At 40.5% G+C, this 18866-nt stretch overlaps 1 protein-coding gene across 1 annotated transcript in view; it reads left to right on the top strand.

The window, feature by feature from the left end:
• The window catches only part of CDS2 (CDP-diacylglycerol synthase 2), a 36788-nt gene extending 26820 nt beyond the window's left edge, over nucleotides 1–9968 (top strand). Inside the window, exons 8-13 of the mRNA XM_069943136.1 lie at nucleotides 1320–1407; nucleotides 2070–2138; nucleotides 2281–2433; nucleotides 3761–3880; nucleotides 4101–4204; nucleotides 5740–9968. Coding sequence (XP_069799237.1) covers nucleotides 1320–1407; nucleotides 2070–2138; nucleotides 2281–2433; nucleotides 3761–3880; nucleotides 4101–4204; nucleotides 5740–5869 — 664 coding nt within the window. The 3' untranslated portion in view covers nucleotides 5870–9968. The remainder of the gene's footprint in view (nucleotides 1–1319; nucleotides 1408–2069; nucleotides 2139–2280; nucleotides 2434–3760; nucleotides 3881–4100; nucleotides 4205–5739) is intronic.
• The last annotated feature ends 8898 nt before the right edge of the window (nucleotides 9969–18866 follow it).

The following is an 18866-nucleotide window of genomic DNA, read 5'->3' as shown; positions in this document are numbered from 1 at the left end:
GTTGCCTCCTGCTTCCTACCCTTTATAAAAGGGAAGCTATCAGCAGGTTAGACACATAGTCAAAGTAAGAAATGTACCTCCATTCTCAGTGCTCCGTGCACTATAGAGACATATCAGCAGGTTAGAGTTAGATGCTCTTTAACCAAAAGTGAGAACGACTGCTCTAGGGGACACGGTGTAACCATGTATTACATATGATCCCATTCATGTAATAGGGAATCTGCACTATATCCAGAGTCATCCAGGGATTCCAGGACATTCCTACCTAATCCCTGCAGGCTCATGCAATTCTCTGATGCAATACTTCTGCCCAATATGGTGATACGATTTTGTAATATTTTGGAAAACCTTCAGTTTGAGCTCTTGGGATTTATCCATCTCTATTTTTAGAGTTCATATTCTTATTATAATCTATGCAGTGAGAAAAAAACCCTCCAGGACTGGCATATAGGGAGTAATAGTAGTAACTAGGCACATAAGCGGACCCTATCATTACTGACCTCCCCCCTCATCCGGATCATGTTATCTCCCGGCTGTCTCTTGTTCGTGCACCTCATTTCTTTTGGATGATAAGCCTAGTTGAGCCTGGCTTACGGTTTTATTGTCCTCCCTTTATACTGACATGTTTGGCACTGTAGAAATAAAGCTCTGCAGTATCTGGATACGACGCAGTTATTTGCTGTGATATTTCTAATTCTGACACCGTTTAGCATATAGTTCAGCATTGTTTGTTTTCTATAGTAACTTCTTAAAATAAAACAGTAAGTAGACTCACATAATCCTATGTAAAATCTCAGATACCATGATCACAATTGTGAAGATAACAAGGTGTAGATTTGTTCAGCAATTCCCGTGCTTCATAGTAAATCCGTCCGGAGAAAAGGGGACAGAGCTTTATTTAAGACTGGTTTATGAGTACGCCACTTTTGATAAATGTCTTCCAGTATCTGTAAAGTTAGGTTTGGTTTGTAATAGAACCACTATGCTGCGCTGGATCTGTCGCACAATAGACACCAGCAGAACCCGGGAGACGACTTTCACAGGTAATGGGCTCCATTGGGTTCTGGTAAGGTTTTTGTTGTTTTCAAGAAAAAGTAGAATTAGCAATGGAGAAGCCTCCTTCTTGGTAGATGCGATAGGACATAAAGCTAGTGTTTGTTGCTGAGATTATTTTCACAGTATTAAGCTAATAGATGGGGGTATGGCCTCCAGTGGATAGGAGAGAACTGCAAGCTTGTTATACCCCTGTAACGGTAATGTTCTATCTCCTTTATATCTCCAGCTGCCTTATCTATAACATGTTCTTTCTTTTCCTTCAGGTTCATAGTACCCATCTCCTGTGTGATCTGTAATGACATCATGGCATACATGTTTGGATTCTTTTTTGGTCGAACTCCACTCATTAAGGTGAGTTAAAGGGGTTTTCCAACGAAAAACACTCATCCTGTTTCCAGGATAGATGAGGGGAGTCTGATTGGTGGTCCGCTTGTTGGGACCCTTAATGATTATGAGAATGGGGACTCAGGCTCCCCCATTGAAATAGAGCTACAGTCATACATATGTGATGCTACATCTTCAACTCTATGGGCTAAATAAGGGTAGTGGGGTGCTGTACACCTCTCATCTTTCTTTGTTAAGCCCATAAAGTCAAATAAAGCAGCATTGAACTTTCCTTTCTTCATTCAAATGTGAAGTGGGATCGGAAGCTTCTCCTATGATTGGTAGTGGTCCCAGCAGATGACCCCCCTGCCAATCAAACTTATCACCTATTCTGTAAACAGGTGACCCTGATTTCTGAGTTAAAAAGGTGGGGGGGGGGGAGAATCTTGATACACAGAACAGTCGCTGGTAACTGTGATCTACACTGATGTCACTGCAGAGCCACATGATAATGGAAGGCTTACACATCTCTGATACAGTGGTGCTTTTCACGTTACTCCAGGACCAGACCATCTCCCTTTGCTAGCTATTTATGATGTAACTCATGTATAGAAAAAATATTACTGCCATTTGAAGCACCGGGGCCAGCTTTTTTATCCTGACTTTGGTTCTGTCTGTGTTCTCACCAGCTGTCACCCAAGAAGACGTGGGAAGGATTTATTGGAGGATTCTTCTCTACGGTAGTGTTTGGGATATTGGTAAGTATTTGGCTTTTGCCACATTCTGCTGTACTTAACCCCTGTCCAGGTGTGTGTGTGTGTGTGTATATATGTATAATATAAATTTTCATGAATGGAATCCAGTATCCTCATTGTTATAACCAGTTTTTATTCCCTGTAGCTGTCTTACGTCATGGCCGGCTACAGTTACTTTGTGTGCCCGGTGGAGTTCAACAATGACACCAACAGGTTTATGGTGGACTGTGAACCATCCGATCTCTTCCAGTTACAAGAATATCACATCCCCGCAGTGCTGCAATCTATCATTGGCTGGGTAAGGACTGTAGATCCCAAGGATAGTATTACACCCAATATATAGATACACGTAGCTATATTTATATAGATGAATGACTAGATGAAAGATTAGTAATATATGTAGTTTACTTTTACCAATCAGTAATGATGTATTCATCAGGAATATGTTGTGAGAAATATTATTATGAATGAAAGTAGTCAGCAGTACTAGTAATACAGGCAACACGGCTTCATATTCTGCATTGCTTTGTATATTTTTAGTCTTGGCCGTCACGGTTGTAGTACAGGGGCCATCTAGTGGTCATTTTGCAGATTACATGTACAGCTTTTACAGGCTCTGCCAAGTCCACCTGAAGGTCTCAGGTGTTTTTAGGTCTGGTACATACATTCTGTGTTACACAACAAGCATTTTTGTCAACTTTTTCTCTTAATATTTTTGTAGCATTACTGTTATACCTTTCACTATGGTTCTAGATTATGTTCATATGAGTGACATTTTACCTGCAGCTTTGTATGGATTCTGCAGTTAAATCCAACAATCCATGTCCTATGCACATCAGTAGGGTTTCTGCTGGCCTGTTCATATCCAGCAAGCAATTTCCAAGAAGGATCTTTGTGATGGGAATATTAAAGGTTATTCCCATTAAATCACCTATAGCACAGCCTTGGATATCTGGTGTGGAAATATGACTTGAATTTTAAGTCTGACATACCAATATATTAGTTTACCTAAGTCGCATTCTTAGTCCTATACTAAAATGTTCTTCGTAAAGGCTATAGAACATGATATCTTTGCTAGAACTGAATGTGAAGTACACCCTCTTACCTAGTTAGGCAGGACAGATGTAGCTTTAAAACATCATATTTTCTACTGCTGTAACTCGGCATGACTATAGTGTTCTCATTCTATAACAAATGGCTTGTTCCTTTCTGACATTACCAGTACTACTCAATGTATCTGGTGGATGAAATGTTCTGGCATTGTACAGGAGATCTGGTCAGTCATATAGGACTGCTTACTTTCCTAAGAAACAGCAGCTAAGTTTCACTGACCTCATAGTAAGTGATGGCAAAGACAAGGTTTGGATAGAAAAGAAGGTTCTGATTCCCAGGGAAGGTGGTAGACCCTGATGTCTTGGGTTATTTTCACACTGGTATTATCGACAGTCCATCTGGATTATTGTTATATGGCTAAAATACAAATGGCCTAGCTGTCACTGCTGTTATATGTGTGATCAATGTAAATACTTGTGGATAAACCTTAGAGTGATTCATCTTTTATTAGCTAAAAAATCCATCAACTATGATCACCTAACGTCTCGTGATGTTATTGTGTCTTGGTGCAGAAGACCGTCTGGATGTATCCCTTCCAAATACACAGCATTGCTCTGTCCACCTTTGCATCCCTCATCGGTCCATTTGGAGGATTCTTTGCCAGCGGGTTTAAGAGAGCGTTTAAGATCAAAGTAGGTATTGTGGTTTTGATAGACGGACATCTTATGAGGGTGTATGCTGGAAGCAGTACACGGCTGTGATCCTGTGTCCTGTTTTATATTCTGTTTTTCTTCAATTATTAAATTTCACTTGTTCAAACTTTTTATCCTGTAACGTCTCACTGAAGCTTTTTTCCTTCTGCTTTTCCATGTTCATGCTGCCACAATTTCTAATATTCTTCTCTTTCTGCAGGATTTTGCCGACACAATCCCAGGTCACGGAGGCATCATGGATAGGTTTGACTGTCAATATTTGATGGCCACATTTGTGAACGTGTATATAGCCAGCTTTATCAGGTTAGTTAGCAGTGGTTACCTTCAGCCTGTACCTATTGGAAACTTCAACTCCTGTTTGTAGTAAAACCAACTTTACAATTCATCTTTGGTAAAGATTAATGTTTTGTTTTTTTTTGTAATGCAGAACTTTACGTCTCTATGGTTACAGACTACAAACAAACACTGTGTAGTCTGATTCTCTAGTCACACTCCTTTCTATTTATCCCTTAATTCTTCTTCACACACAAATGGAACAGGGAGGCTCAGAGTAGTATACATTTGTATTCCTGTTGTCTCCATCAATGACAACAGTAAAAAAGAAATAATAGATTTACATCTGTCATAGTTACTCAGAATTTCCTCTGCTGCAGGTGTTGCTGTGTCATAGTCAACGATGTGACAGATTCCCAAATGTAGAAGCAGCTGCTTCTGAACTTTAGAGACACATTGCTCAGTATGAGAACCACGCTTACAGAATTATAATGATAGTGGTTCTGTTACCTGACATACTATAGGGTCGTACTGTTACATGACAGTCTGACCCAATATGATCGCATTATGTATAAATGATGAAAAGCTGTAACAGATTAGGCAGGAAATAAGACTAGGGCTTCACAACAGATTGCAATATCACTCTGCTAAATCGGAACTAATGATAGACAATGTGGTGATTTTGCAATCTGCAAGTTTACATGACCCAACACAACAGTCAGCAGGAATCCAAACCTGCTCCATTTCATTGAGCCCCAAAATACAGGATCGCAATCTTAGTCTTGTTGTGAAAGTTTCCAAGTAAGCCCAGCCTTAAAGGATTATTTGGGTTAGGTAACATCCCCGTTGATTCATGCCCTTTCCCGGAGACTAATAATTAATTCCACACTCATTATTACCTTTTCAGTCTCCTTCCCCCAGTTCTGAGCTGCTGCTTTCTGCTGAAGACACAGAAAACTGTATGTTATCTGCCCCCCCCCCCCCCCCCCCCCCAACACTTCTAATGTAAACTGCATCCCAGGACGGCTCTCACTGCACTCTGTAATGCTGAGAGGGTTAATCACAGTGAGGTCACCAGTAACTTGACAAACGGCCAGGGATGCTGTTTACATGAGAAATCTTGGAAGGGAGGGGGGAGGAGGGAGTTCAGAGCAGAAACAGTGTGAACAGATCACACACAGTTTTCTGTGTTTTCCACAAAAAGCAGCAGCAGCAGCTCGGAACTGGGTTATGGAGACTGAAAAGATAATAACAAGTATGGAATGAATTGTTAGTCTTCAGGAGGGAAGGCTGATTCGCCATGCATTTAACATAACCGGAATATCCATTTAAAGGGGCTGTCCCAAGATTGAAAGTTGGTCCTTATCCAAAAAATTAATCTTTAGCAGCAGCACACGTGCACGACCACCACTCTATATACTTTCTAAAGGTTAGTAGTGATTGTTTGAGTTCTAATGGAGACCCCCAGTTAGCTAGTTATCCCTTTAACTGTACATAAAATTTTGAAATCACAGCTGGACACCCATAGGTAACTTGTGTTACTAATCTTTCTTTTTCCTTTACAGGGGACCCAACCCAAGTAAACTAATCCAGCAATTTTTAACTTTACGTCCTGACCAACAAATTCACATCTTCAACACACTGAAATCACACCTAACGGAGAGGGGGATGCTGGGGAACGGAGAGGGTGTGTAAAATAGCACTACGTCCAGTCAGGGCACAACACCTCCACCTGGCGCTTGTGGGTTCACTGTCCAACAATGCTGTTCCAGCCCTTCCCAGAGAGGACTCATTAACCCCTATGCTGCTGGAGAAAGTTCCAGATCCCCCCCTCCCTCCTCCTTTTGTAAACATTTTGTGCAATGTCATATTTTGGCTGTATAATTTTTTTGTTCTTTGTTCACATCTTTATGTTTACATATAATTTCTAAAGACAAAGCCTGTTACCCACCCAGCCGGGTCCTCAGAAAGGGGGGGCGTCTGCAGAACGTGGCGTCTCCCGAAAGGCAGGCGGGATATCGAAGGTTTGGAAAGTGGAGTAAAGAAAAACACAAATAGCTCTTGGAATCTATATAGAACACAGTAAAATGTTACATCGTCTGATGACTTCAAAGGGGTTTTCCTATACAAGACTCTTTTTTTTTTTTTTTTTTTTTTTTTTTCTTCTTCCCCCTCTCCTATCGGCAAGAAGGCATGCATGGGCGTCTTACCTATGGTACCACGCAAATGGGGGGTCTGGCATGTTATTGGACATGTGCCTTGCCATTTCATTCATCTCTATGAGCTGAATGAAGCTTTATGGTTAGGTGATTTGTGTCTTTATAGGAAGGCCATAACATCACTTCTGTTGTATTCAGCTTTTACCAAGTACAATGGAACTTGTTGCTTTACTTACCCGGCATTCACATTTTTCTCTTTAATCTGTTGCCATCCCCTTATGTTGTAAATGAGTCGGCAACATATATGTAAGAATCCCCTCCATGCATGCGTTGTTGATCATACGCCTTTGCAGCCAGTTTACAATATTACCTAGCTGTCATGAAAATCACTTTCTTCATATTGTCCCACCACCACCTTACACCAGTCTATAGTCCCAATCTTCCATTTGTGGCCTATAGACTGCCATATAGAGGTGCGTATGTGTGCAACATAACCTAACTTGCAGATTTTCAGCAACATAGGGATTTGCTTTTTATGCATTTCCCAAATACGATCTGGCAGGAATCTGTAATCCATAAGTGCTGTGTGCAGATCTGCTGAAAGCTCGCTCTATAATAACCCGGTGAATTGCACAGCTGGGAGTCGCTATGATGGGGAGCGGCATTTGGTAAAAGCAGCAGGGGATTCAGATAGAAATCAATAAGATGAAGTCATCCCGGGGTCGAACTCAATTTTTTCTTTGCTCCACTTTCTTTAATGCCACTAAAGCCGGAACGGTCATATTGTGTTTTTAGTATTCTCGGCACAAACACTATGTCGTGATGGTCACTGCTTACACTGTTTTAACCTTTATGTATATTAGCATTTTATACGTGTTACATCTGGTTTAGGTTGTGTTTTAAAATTTTATGTTTCGTGATGAAGGAATGGTATTTAGAATAAGTACTCTGAGATGTTAAAGCGTCACACCCGGTCTGCTTGTTTACGAGGCTCTGGTTGTGCATTGTATACATGCTATGACCTATGCGCCTTGTGCACCAAGTGAGCTACCATCTGGTTTGCAAGGACTTCTGTATACATACACAACGGTTATCACTTTTTTTTTTTTGTTAAGCAATCTAGTTCCCTAAACATTTTTATTGCACAATTTCCCTAATGTCTTATGTATACAAGTTTTTAAAGGGGGATTATAAAATAAGCTTGATATATATATTTATTATATATAATTTTTTTTTTTAAAGGGGGTGTATAAGATGAGAAACCCTTTCTGATTTTTCATGACCATGGTTTGGTATTGCCTCCCTATGACCTACTTTTTTTTTGTACTTTATTATGGGGGGGTGCCATCTTGCCTGATCAGTTTTTAACAAGGTTTATGCCATACAGCAAGCCTCATGGACATAGACAACAATGGGGAGGACCTGTGTCATTGACATTAATGGGAAACATTACTGGACATACTCTGTGACCTTTTAAAGTGGTCATTCTACTGGGAGGGGGGAGGCTAAGCAAAGAGCATCATCTATTGAAATCCCTACTGGTGTCACTTTATACTGTATAATGCTTTACAGCAGCCTCCTGCTTAGAACAGGAAGTCTCAGCTAGTAGTAAAAATTAAAACTGCAAGATTTCAGGATTATTTTGAAATAGAGTTTATTGGAATAGTTCAATGGAATTGGGGTGGTGAAGGAGGCTTTTTTTAAGGTTGGGTGAAAAGGGCTCAACTGCAAAACCAGACATAGCCAATGGCCAAGGTTAGTGCTGTTTATATGAGAAAGCAGAAAAGGTTTTCTGATATCATACATCATATATCCCATAGCTTATGTTGCACCAGTCACCTGCAAACAATGGTTTTGCAATCAGCATAGCACAATCTAGTCTTGGATTATTCTCCTTTAAAGTGTAACTATAGTTTTCTTTTTTTAAAGCCATAAATAGAAGTTCTGATTAAAATCTTTATAAAATCTTATTACCGACAGGTATCAGACACCTCCTCTTCTTCTCCTACCTGCCTTCTGTACTGATTAATTACTCTCTAAGAACAGATCAATTTTTCTGTAAGCACTGATATGTTCTGTCTTTAGAGAGGCAGAGATGAATTATAGATTTGGTGGGAAATCAGGTTACAGCCCATACAGGTGTAAGGAGAGAAAAGGAGCAGTACCCTACCCAGCACCCTGCTGATACTTCTAGTATCTCACCACAGTCCTGAATTCACAGCTTACTCTGCTTAGTACTGCTCTATAATGTCCTTTATGCTGCTATCCATGCATTCTTTCAGAGAGATATAGGGCAGCTGTTTCCTCCTTTTTCTAGTTTACGCCTACTCTGGAGCTGAGCTCAGGGAAAACTGACCAGATTTGGAGCTTGTGTAGGGGAAAACTGGTGAAAAATACCAATACATATACAAATTATATAATGGCCAGAAGTAGTGATCCTCCCCCTTATGCAGCTTGTACCCGATACAATGGTTATACTTTTTTTGGTGTCTCTCGGCTTCATGGACCCCAGTGTGAAAGAAAATTTGATGCTTTTATATATGTTTATGCATAAAGTTGTCCTATAGACATTGTAATGCACAATATAACTTACATTGCCTCTTCTATAGTTTGTTCCCTCTGTGCTGATGACCAAACCTGGTTGGGAATATGGGGACAGCACATTTTCTGTATGTATATACGTCCCTAAGGATCTTCCCTACCTCCCTGGTTGATGTGTACAGTACACGCGTCTGAACCATGTTGGAGTATTAGGGTAAGAGCGGAGATACGTAATATTATGTCACCTGCTTATATTATAAATAGAATTATAAACAAAATGTGTGAATTTTAACCAATGAGACCTGCGATAGTTCTCACATATGGAGAACTTGCCAAAAATCAAGATCAGGAGTTTTTAACTGCGTTTGTCTTTCTTCACATTGATACTGTGTTATGTTTTATATTACTCTGTACTGTGGAATATATCTGGTTGGATTGTTTACGCTTTATTATAAGGCTAGTGGTTTTCCTACTAAGGGTATGTTCATACTGAGGAATAGGTGAGGAATTTCCCATGAAATCCACGCTTAATATAATGCATATTCCACTTGAAATTCCGCCTGTAAAAAATGTACTGAGCAATGTCCTACTGTGTTCAGTGGCAGTGGTAAACACGGCAGAATTTAAGCACGTAATGTTCTAGCGAGGTCCGCTTTCTGCCCAAAGAATTGGCATGTCAATTCTTTGGATGGATACCCATATCCATCCAAAGAAGTCAATGGGGGTTTGAATTTCCGCTTTCCGCCTGTATGCCACCGAATATGTGTTGCAGACATCTTTTGCGACATTGACCAGGTCTCCTCCCACATTCCGCTGACAGTTCTGTGTGGAATTCCACGACAACTCGAGGAAAATTTTCCTCTTCAATTCCTCACCTATTCTTTGCCTATTGCTCAGTGTGAACATACCCTCATAGTGTAGAGTAGGTGTCCGATCTGACTGATCATAAGAGTAGGTTCCTTGTGCCCTCTAATTGAAGGGAGAAGTAATTGGGTACCGTGCACTGCTACATTAAGTCTATGGGACTGATAAACATGGCCTACACTGGTTAGTCCCACGGGGACCCCCTTCTGATGATTAGCGGAGCCCTCAGTGATCAGACCCCTATCTTGTGATAGCTGATATGTTTCAAGGTAAAGCAATTTAGTTTTTTTTTGCCTTAATATAATTTTGCCGGGCCCTTCTAAAAGCCTTTTATTTACAGTGGACCTAGTTATTGTTAAGGTCCCCACACGTCTGACCGATGTGTGTGAGGGCATCCCAACATGATCGTCATGGGACACAATGGATTTCAATTGCTCAACTCTTTTGCTTTCCAAGAGATAAGCCGCCACCTGAGGTGGCTGGCAGCATCTTGCCTCTCTTTTTTTCTATTCACCACACATGGACAGTTGGCTAAATGAATGTGTATGGGCCCTAACTCTGCTGCTGGGTGGTGACAGCCCCTCTGTTCTCTCTTTAAGTTATTATGACACATTCAGGTGTCCAGCAAGGCTTGGCAGTGCCCAATAGAAATGAATCCTGGAATCTGTGTTACTCTCTAATAAATCCATTGGGTAGCTTCAGTTTTCAGTGGAGTTCTCTTTAAATTGTTATATACCAAACACATCCTCCTGAACATACAGGTGTGTACTTTATCTGCCCTCATTGTCAGATTTCAGTACAGTGATCTTTATGGCATTGAACAGAAAATCTTACAAATTTAGTTTTGTCAGAAATATGTTAAGAAGACCTGATAAACTCCCGAAACTCTGCCCCCCCCAGCGCACTTTAGGCTCAGGGTTCCTTCATTTGTCAGTATTCTTGATCAGTGTTTTTTTTTTTCCATAAAGTTTTGCCAAAGATGGAAACGGATATAAACATAGAAAACTAGGAACAATCTTTCTCTCCTTGCCCTATGACGACACCCCTGGAGAGGTCCACCTCAAACTCCCATTGGACAGGAAACGGGATCCCTGGATCTTCAAAAGGAAGCGAACACCCCTCCACACCAGTTTCTGTTTCCTGTCCCGATGGGAGGGGGGTTATCCCACCTCCCTGGATTTGCAAGAAGGTGGACTGGGGCAACCGGCTGTAGCCTAGTGCTTGCCGGAAAAATCTTTTATTGGGAAAGGTTTTTTGTGGGCATAGATTGCTTAAAAAAAAATAAACATAGGCCACTGAGCACTAGAAATGAGCAAGCCTCACATGCTCGGGTTCATCCAAACCTGAGGGTGCATTATTTGAGCACTGGTGGATGCAGCCCTAGGGAGTTTCGGAAAATGGCATCCAACTTCTGCCAAAGGTTATCAAATGCTGAGAGTTTGGGTTCGGATTGAACTTGAACATACTGCTCATCTCTACTGGTTACCAGGAATGCTGATCCAGCCTGGTAATGGTTCTGTACACAAGTGTCAATCACCGAGATCAGTGGTCGTTTACAGAGACAGCCTGAATCCCTTTTCCCTGGGAAAGGTCTCATCACAGCATAGATTTCTTTTCCTAGGGGAAAAGACCTGCACAATCCTATATGAACTACTGTGCAGACTTTCTGCAAAATACCGTCATGTCATGGGAAGAGAAGAAGTGCCATCTCTTCCTGATGCAGAATATATGTGGATTCTGCTTGGGGAAGTCGGGACTTATTAGATTATCTCCACTGGATGGCACTAACCCGCATCCAAAATGAGGAATTTCTTACAATTTGTATTCTCATCAGGGGCAGCTATACTCATCCTTATTGGACCCCATCTACATTGGAGTCATTTCCTAACAAAAAATGACAATAAATACATCTTAAAAGGGGTTATCCAGTGCTTCAAAAACATGGCCACTTTCTTTCAGAGACAGCACCGCTCTTGTCTCTAGTTCAGGTGCGGTTTGCAATAAAGCTCCATTCTCTTCAATGGAACTGAGCAGCAAAACCCCGCCCAAGCTTGAGACAAGAGTGGGGCTGTCTCTGGAAGAAAGTAGTCATGTTTTTGTAGCGCTGGATTACCCCTTTAAGTGATAATTGGCTATATATAAAATGTGTGCTTATTGCACATGCTGCACATGTAATCATAATTTTACATTCCAGCTGTTGCCAAAATTTTTTTTTTTTTTTTTAAATTTGAGAATAAGGAGGATAATGAGTTTAGGAAGACTGGGTGCACCCCCTACAGTCTGACACAGTTATTACATATAATTCTGCCATACACATTAGAGTTGAGCAAACCTCAGTCATGGACGAACCAGTGGCGTTTGAATAGCTGTGGTGCTGAGGTTGGATGCAGCCCTAGGGAGTCTGGGAAAACATGGATAAAGCCTATGGCAGTATCCATGTTTTTTAGCCACATACTCTGATTCGCTCACCTCCTAATACATGAAAGTGTTGCTGTGAATATGTTGTGCCTCTGGCTGGAGTACTTTGTACTCCTTGTAATTTGACATCTATTTTGTGAAAACTGACCTTTTAACTGTCTGGTTAGCTTTTTTGTTACTACTGTGAATACAGTTAATATATCAGTATTTCCTATGATAACCAGGCCCGAGGGTTTTGCTGCTATGATGCTGTCTTCTTTCTGAGCGTTATCCTGGCAGGGAACGCTTCCTTTCCTGAAATGTGACTGTCTCCAGAGTGTTTTATGTTTGACCACTTGATTTATAGGGACAGATTATATATTATATAGTTGTTTGCTTTTGTTGTACAGATCCATGTGCATAAGCTATATGCAGAATTACTCTACAAGGCCTCGTTCACGAAAGTTGGTTTTGTTGTTGCAGTTTCATGGCATTACCTTCATCCTCTGTGCCGTTTCCATGCAGTTTTAATGTGGTGCTCTGTCCGGTAAGGCCATTAGGATTATTAGGACATATCTTCATCCTCAGCACCCTGTGCACTATAGGGCGCTATCATCAGGTTAGATTTACCTAACCTGCTGATAGTTCCCCTTGAAGTCTTCAAGGGGTAATTCTGCTTTTAAAAGAGAAACTTATTGTATAATGTATAATAAAGAGTTCTTGAAAGTTTACTTGATATTTCAAAATCTCTGCTTATTGTCTTTGAATTGAATTTCAGAAGATCTGCCCTGGTCATGTGATGGCCGCATGGCTCTGATAACTATAATGTGACGGATCTTGCGGCACTGAGATCATCATGTGACCAGGAAAGTAAACCGTGAAAGGGTTTTATTCAGTGGAGAGATCTTAAAGTGGTTATCCAGGTTCCGTGGCCACTCTTGTCCTCAGTTCGAATGTGGGGTTTGCAGCTCATTTCTATTGAAGTGAATAAAGGTGTACTGTAATACCACACACAACCTGAGGACAGGGGTGGCGCTGTGTTTTATTTTTATTTTTTAGAAAGTAGCTGTACTTTTTCCTGGATAACCCCTGTAACTTCTAGGAATTAGGAAGTTGTACCAGAAATTTGTATAGCTCTATATTATATGAAGAAAACCATTTTATTAGCTAAAAACTCCTTTATTATGACTTTTTTTTTAAAAGTTATTTTGCGATTAATGCTTCTATGGGATCTCCGATAACTTGGTGGATCTTTGCATAGACTGGCACGCTGCTTTTTAATAAAGTTAATATTTTGGGATTTCCCAGGAGCTGACGACTCTGCTTCTATTGAATTGCCCTTGGCCAAGGGTATATAACAAGAAATATTAGTATTATTTCTTACAGCCTATGGCCATGTTCACACGCTGTAAGAACTTCGGCCATTGTGTGACACAGCCGCTGTTTGCAGTGTTAAACAATGGCCGATGTCTCAGATGTTCACCCGGCGGATACTGCAGTATCGCCCGGGTGAACATCATTTCATTTTAATTTGAATGCGGGCACATTCAGGTGTGCCTGCACTCCAATTAGCCATAGAGCACAATGTAAAGTACGGGCGAGAACCATACTTTACATTTTGTGCACAGGCTATGTTGTTCACTGAATAGCCGCTGCACAAAATAGACATGTCAGTTTTTCTGTGGCAGCAGAGAACAACGGCCGCAGTGTATAGAGAGTGAATACACTGCCGGCGCTGTTCGATACACACCAATTCAAACAGCTGTCAATAAACAACGGCCGTTTATTGCAAAAATACGCCGTGTGAACATGTCCTATGGCTGTTTCCTATTTTCCAGGCAGTCCTCTGGCTGCATCCACCTTCTTCAGTCAGCAGGATTCAAAGGCCATCGTTTGTGTTTGTGCGAACCCGAACTTTCGGCAAGTTCTCTCATCATGATGTAATATGGTCTCTACCTTCTGTATTGGAATCAATGAGGATATTGTGACTTAAAGCAGATTTAGTTGTTTTTTTTTTTAATTGGCTATGCCTGCATTTTATGATGGAAATGGCAAAAATATCCATTGAAGCATCAGATCAGTCAATGTCATAGTGTATTTTGTATTCAGTTTTGTTTCTTTGATCAGGTATATGTGCATTTATAAATTGGGTGAATGAGCTTCTATATAGTCTTTCACCCAATGTATAAAAATAACATGAAATACATATGTGGAATATATTTGTTTTAAGTTTTGTATACATTGTATTTGGTTTTGGTCAATTTTCTTTATACAAGTTGTCTGTTTATTTTTTCACTTTCTTTAAATGATTACCTTTTTTTGGCTTTTTTTTCCCTGTAATTTTGCTAAAAAATGGAACAAGTACCTACAGGTGAATTGTAGACCTACGCACATCCATTTAACCATGCCGCCTATTGAAAAAAAAATAAAAAATTCTCTAAAGAAGGAAATGTGAAATAATGCAGATCAGTCATTTGAAGTGTGAATGAGGCCCTAGTGGTTTTATAGCGGGCTGGTTAGTGACTTTCACAGGAGGGAGCCACGTGCTGCATTATAGCAGGAAGTATTCCCTGTTCATTGTAAGGCCAGGTTAACAGCCTATAGTTTTGGTGCAATTATTTTTTTTTTTATTCAAACCCAGGAACTAAATATAAAAAAGAGAAGTGTAATTAAAATTGCTTTGGATTTATTTCCAGTTTTGACTGAAATGTGAGAAATATTTGACCTCAACATGCTCCTGCCATAGTTCTCCTTCTGGGCAAAGACATCCACAGGTTCTCTTGTCACCTGGGGGGAACTATGCTTGTATTTACATGCCTTATTTGTGTGCGTTTGTTGCAAACTTTTTCGCTTGCACGCCACTATTTTATCAAGACTCCTTAAAGGGGTACTTCAGAGGAAAATGTTTTTCAGTACTTATCAGCTGCTGTATGTCCTGCAGGAAGTGATGTATTCTTTCCAGTCTGATACAGTGCTCTCTGCTGCCAGCTGTTGCCTGTATCAGGAATTGACTAGAGCAGTAGCAAATCACCATTTAAAACCTTGGGATAATTCCTGCCACGGACAAAGGTGGCAGCAGAGAGCATCACATCAGACTGAAAGGAATTCACCACTTCCTGCAGGACATACAGCAGCTGATAAGTACTGGAAGAATTGAGATTTTCAATAAGACATCATTTACATATCCTTAAAACGTTCTGACACCAGTTGATTTGAAACCTTTTTTTCCCTTTAGAGTACCACTTTAATTTTGTTTTGACTTTTGCTGTTGTAGCTAATTTATTAAAGGCAACAATTTAAAATTCTTGCAGTTTTTTTTTTTTTTGCCAGCCTGGACCACACTTTAAAACTTACTTACATCTAAGCTACTTATAACTGTGTGCCATTGTGACTACTTTAGCACAGATACACCTGGCTATGACCAGAAAAACAGGGTGAACATTTTGTTCAAATACACAATGATAAATACCCCCCTCTGATTTTAAATTCTGATGACTACATATAAGAGACCCTAAAAGGTTGAGAAGAACAAGTCTATAGGGTACTACTTGCACTGAGAGGTTTATTTGCATTTGACTTACCTTTTGTTTCTGCCGCTGCTCAGCACCTATTAAATGTGTGGTAGTCACAAATTCCCTTTAAAGAGATTGTCAGTAGCTTTTTGCTGTCCTCTCCAAGAGTAGAATAAACTAGTGACCACTGAACAGAATGATTTATCACTTACATTGTTCTGTGCAGCTGATTCGGAGATATCCTCCTGAATAACGTGAACAATAAGTATCTATCCATTATGTGTGTGAGCACAGTAGTCCTGAATATTCATGAGACGCAGAAAACTCCGCCCACCAGCTGCTGATTGGCATTTATCTATCCATGCGGCATATAGTCAGTCCTGTGTCAATCAGCAGCTGGAGGGCGTGGGAAGGGGTGTGGCAAGAATCCTATTCTCCTGCATATTAGGAGAACAGCTGAACAGAATTATGTAAGTAATACACTGATCTGTTCAGCATTTCTGTCACTAGTTTTTGCTGCCTTCATTTAAGGCAACATAAACCTAGTGACAGATTACTGTAAAATTTGTTTTTAATAATGGTTATATATTTCAAGTGAGTTTTAGTTCTTTTATTTTTTATTTTTATCGACTGCTGCCCCGTGCAGCACTACATTGTATGTCTATTTCTGTCTATGTATTTTCTTTAGCTTCTGTTTAATACCCAACCGATCCTGAAATGTGGCGAACCCATATACTGATTTATCTTCTAACTTGAAGCTTTTTATAATGTTTATTAGTGTGGGAGCACAAATAATCATGTACTGTATGTGGTATTACAATGTGTCCCCTTTCCCCGGCAGATCTCTGTATTACAATCACTATTGGCCAAAGTGGTTTTGTAGTTGCTGTATACACCTGCTCCATGCAGCAGCTTTAGCCGGTAATTTATTAGCACTCATATAGTTTTACCATATTATGTGATAGGACATTAAAATGCCAATGAAAGAACCCATTGGTGGTCCCCTCATAGTGATTGGGTTCAAGAAATGGACTTTTCCATGTATCGGGTGGTACGGTATGCTGTAAGTCACATTATGAGGAAATCTTATAGAACAGTAGAGTCTGGGAATCTATAAGAAGTGCGGAGCTGACCGTGTGTTGGAATTGGCACACTTAGAAATATATTCTAGATTTGTATTCTCTTGCAGTGCCGGCCTCTCTCCGTGCAGCCTCCTAGTGTTTAGCAATACGAGGTGTTTCTTCTTTGAACAGAATGTTCCTATGTGAATATAATGTATGTTTATTCTATTTATATACTTATGCAACTGAGAAATAAATGTCTACAACAAAAGACCCTAGTTGTCGGAGTCTTTCTTTCATAGTGGGATTCCAGCCTGATGTGGAATAACGTGGTTAAACTTGCAGCCTTCACAAAGATTCTTTCATTAAGATCTTTGAACGCTGCCTCTATGGATGTGTTCTTAAAGGGACTCTTGTCAGTAGGTTTATGCTTCTGTATGTAAGGGGAGTGTAAAGTAGTGACTGAGAAGCTGAGCCGAATGATGTATCACTTACATTCTGTGCTGTATATCCTCCTGAATATTAAAGTGATGCTGTCACCCCCATTTTGTACTATGACTTATCTACACAGATGTAAAGGGTAAAACTAGCAGTTTTCATACCTTATTTTATATCATGCGTCATGGTGCTTGTTCCAGCAAAAAGTGATCTTTTATCAACTGCGCATTGTGCTATTTGGGCGGGTCTTCATGGACGAAGCGCCACTTAGCACCGCCCACTGTGCCACCACACTTTTTGCTGCAACAAGCACCATGACGTATGATATAAACTAAGGTATGAAAACTGCTAAATTTACCTTTTTACACCTGTGTACAGAAGTCATACTACAAAAAGTGACAGTGTCACTTTAAGGACTCTTAAGCACCGCACACTAGTCCTTCTCCATTTATGTACATGTGCTCAGTAGTTCTCCATATTCATGAGCACCAGCTCCCTCTGCCTACCAGCCACTGATTGGTATTTTTCTATACTGTGTATAGGCAGACAGCTGTCAATCAGCAGCCGGAAGGTGGAGGGAGTGGTGTGGCATGAAACAAATTCCCCTACATATCAGTAATGCATTGTTCCGTTAAGCATTTCTGTCACTAGTCTATGCTACCCTCATTTAAGGTAGCATAGTGACACATTCCCTTTAATGTGATGATGGAAATTGCAGTTTTGCAACAGCTAGAGGGCTGCAAGTTTGACACCTGTGCTATAGACTCTCATAGAGACCTGTCAACCATGTATGTTTCAATGACTTTTCTTATGGGCCTAAAATATGATAACTTCCTGAAAATGTCAACTTATTCAATTTACATCAATAAATTGATAAGAGTTAAAGGCACTTAACATCCCTGCAGTCACCATCTGCCTCAGGAGTTTTATTAGACATCTGACTCATTCCAATAATTGCTTCTTGCCAAAATATCCCGGGTGTGAGCCAGCGGGAAGCTCCGCGCACATCGGGTGTAATTACTGCATTTCTATTATCCTCCTTTTTTTCCCTTTTGACATTCAGCCCACACGTTTGGATCTATTTTAGGAGACACAAAATATGAAGCTATCGGCATAAGCCCATGAATGCAATGACGCTGTTATCTTGTTATCCCGATTAGACTGTAGGAAGATGAAAAAGGTCGCAAATTAAATTTCTGATACCATAGACAGTGTCTGTAAAAGGGTCCACAACTCCCATGGGTTATTTATATGGTGACAGCCGGTCCTGGGTACAAATGCTACCACAACAACCTGGCTATACCATCCGGTAGAGTTGATTATTTTAAAGTGATATATGTATATATTTTCTTAACATTTTTGATTCCCAGAATGGTAGTGTTCTTAAAGCCATGATTTTATACACCTTAGTGAATGTTAAAGGGGTCATCCAGGCTTTATAAAAACATGGTTGTTTCTTTGACAAACGGCACCACCCCTGTCCTCAGTTTGGGTTTTGCAGATAGTTCCAAATAAATGGAGGTGAATTGTAATAATCAGGGGTGGTGCTGCTAATGCAAGAAAGAAGCTCCTAATCATCACCTGTCTGAACACTGCACATGTGCTGGATCGTTAAGGCACCTGTGCAGTGTTCAGAGAAGTGATGAATAGGAGAAATCCTGCCTGGGGCATTCCTAATGGTGACGAGGGTGGGGAGGAGGGACAGAGGGGAATCGCAGGC

Source organism: Dendropsophus ebraccatus, chromosome 1 (assembly GCF_027789765.1).
Source record: "Dendropsophus ebraccatus isolate aDenEbr1 chromosome 1, aDenEbr1.pat, whole genome shotgun sequence".
In the NCBI taxonomy this organism is placed as follows: domain Eukaryota; kingdom Metazoa; phylum Chordata; class Amphibia; order Anura; family Hylidae; genus Dendropsophus; species Dendropsophus ebraccatus.
This window is presented reverse-complemented; position numbering and strand designations above follow the sequence as displayed.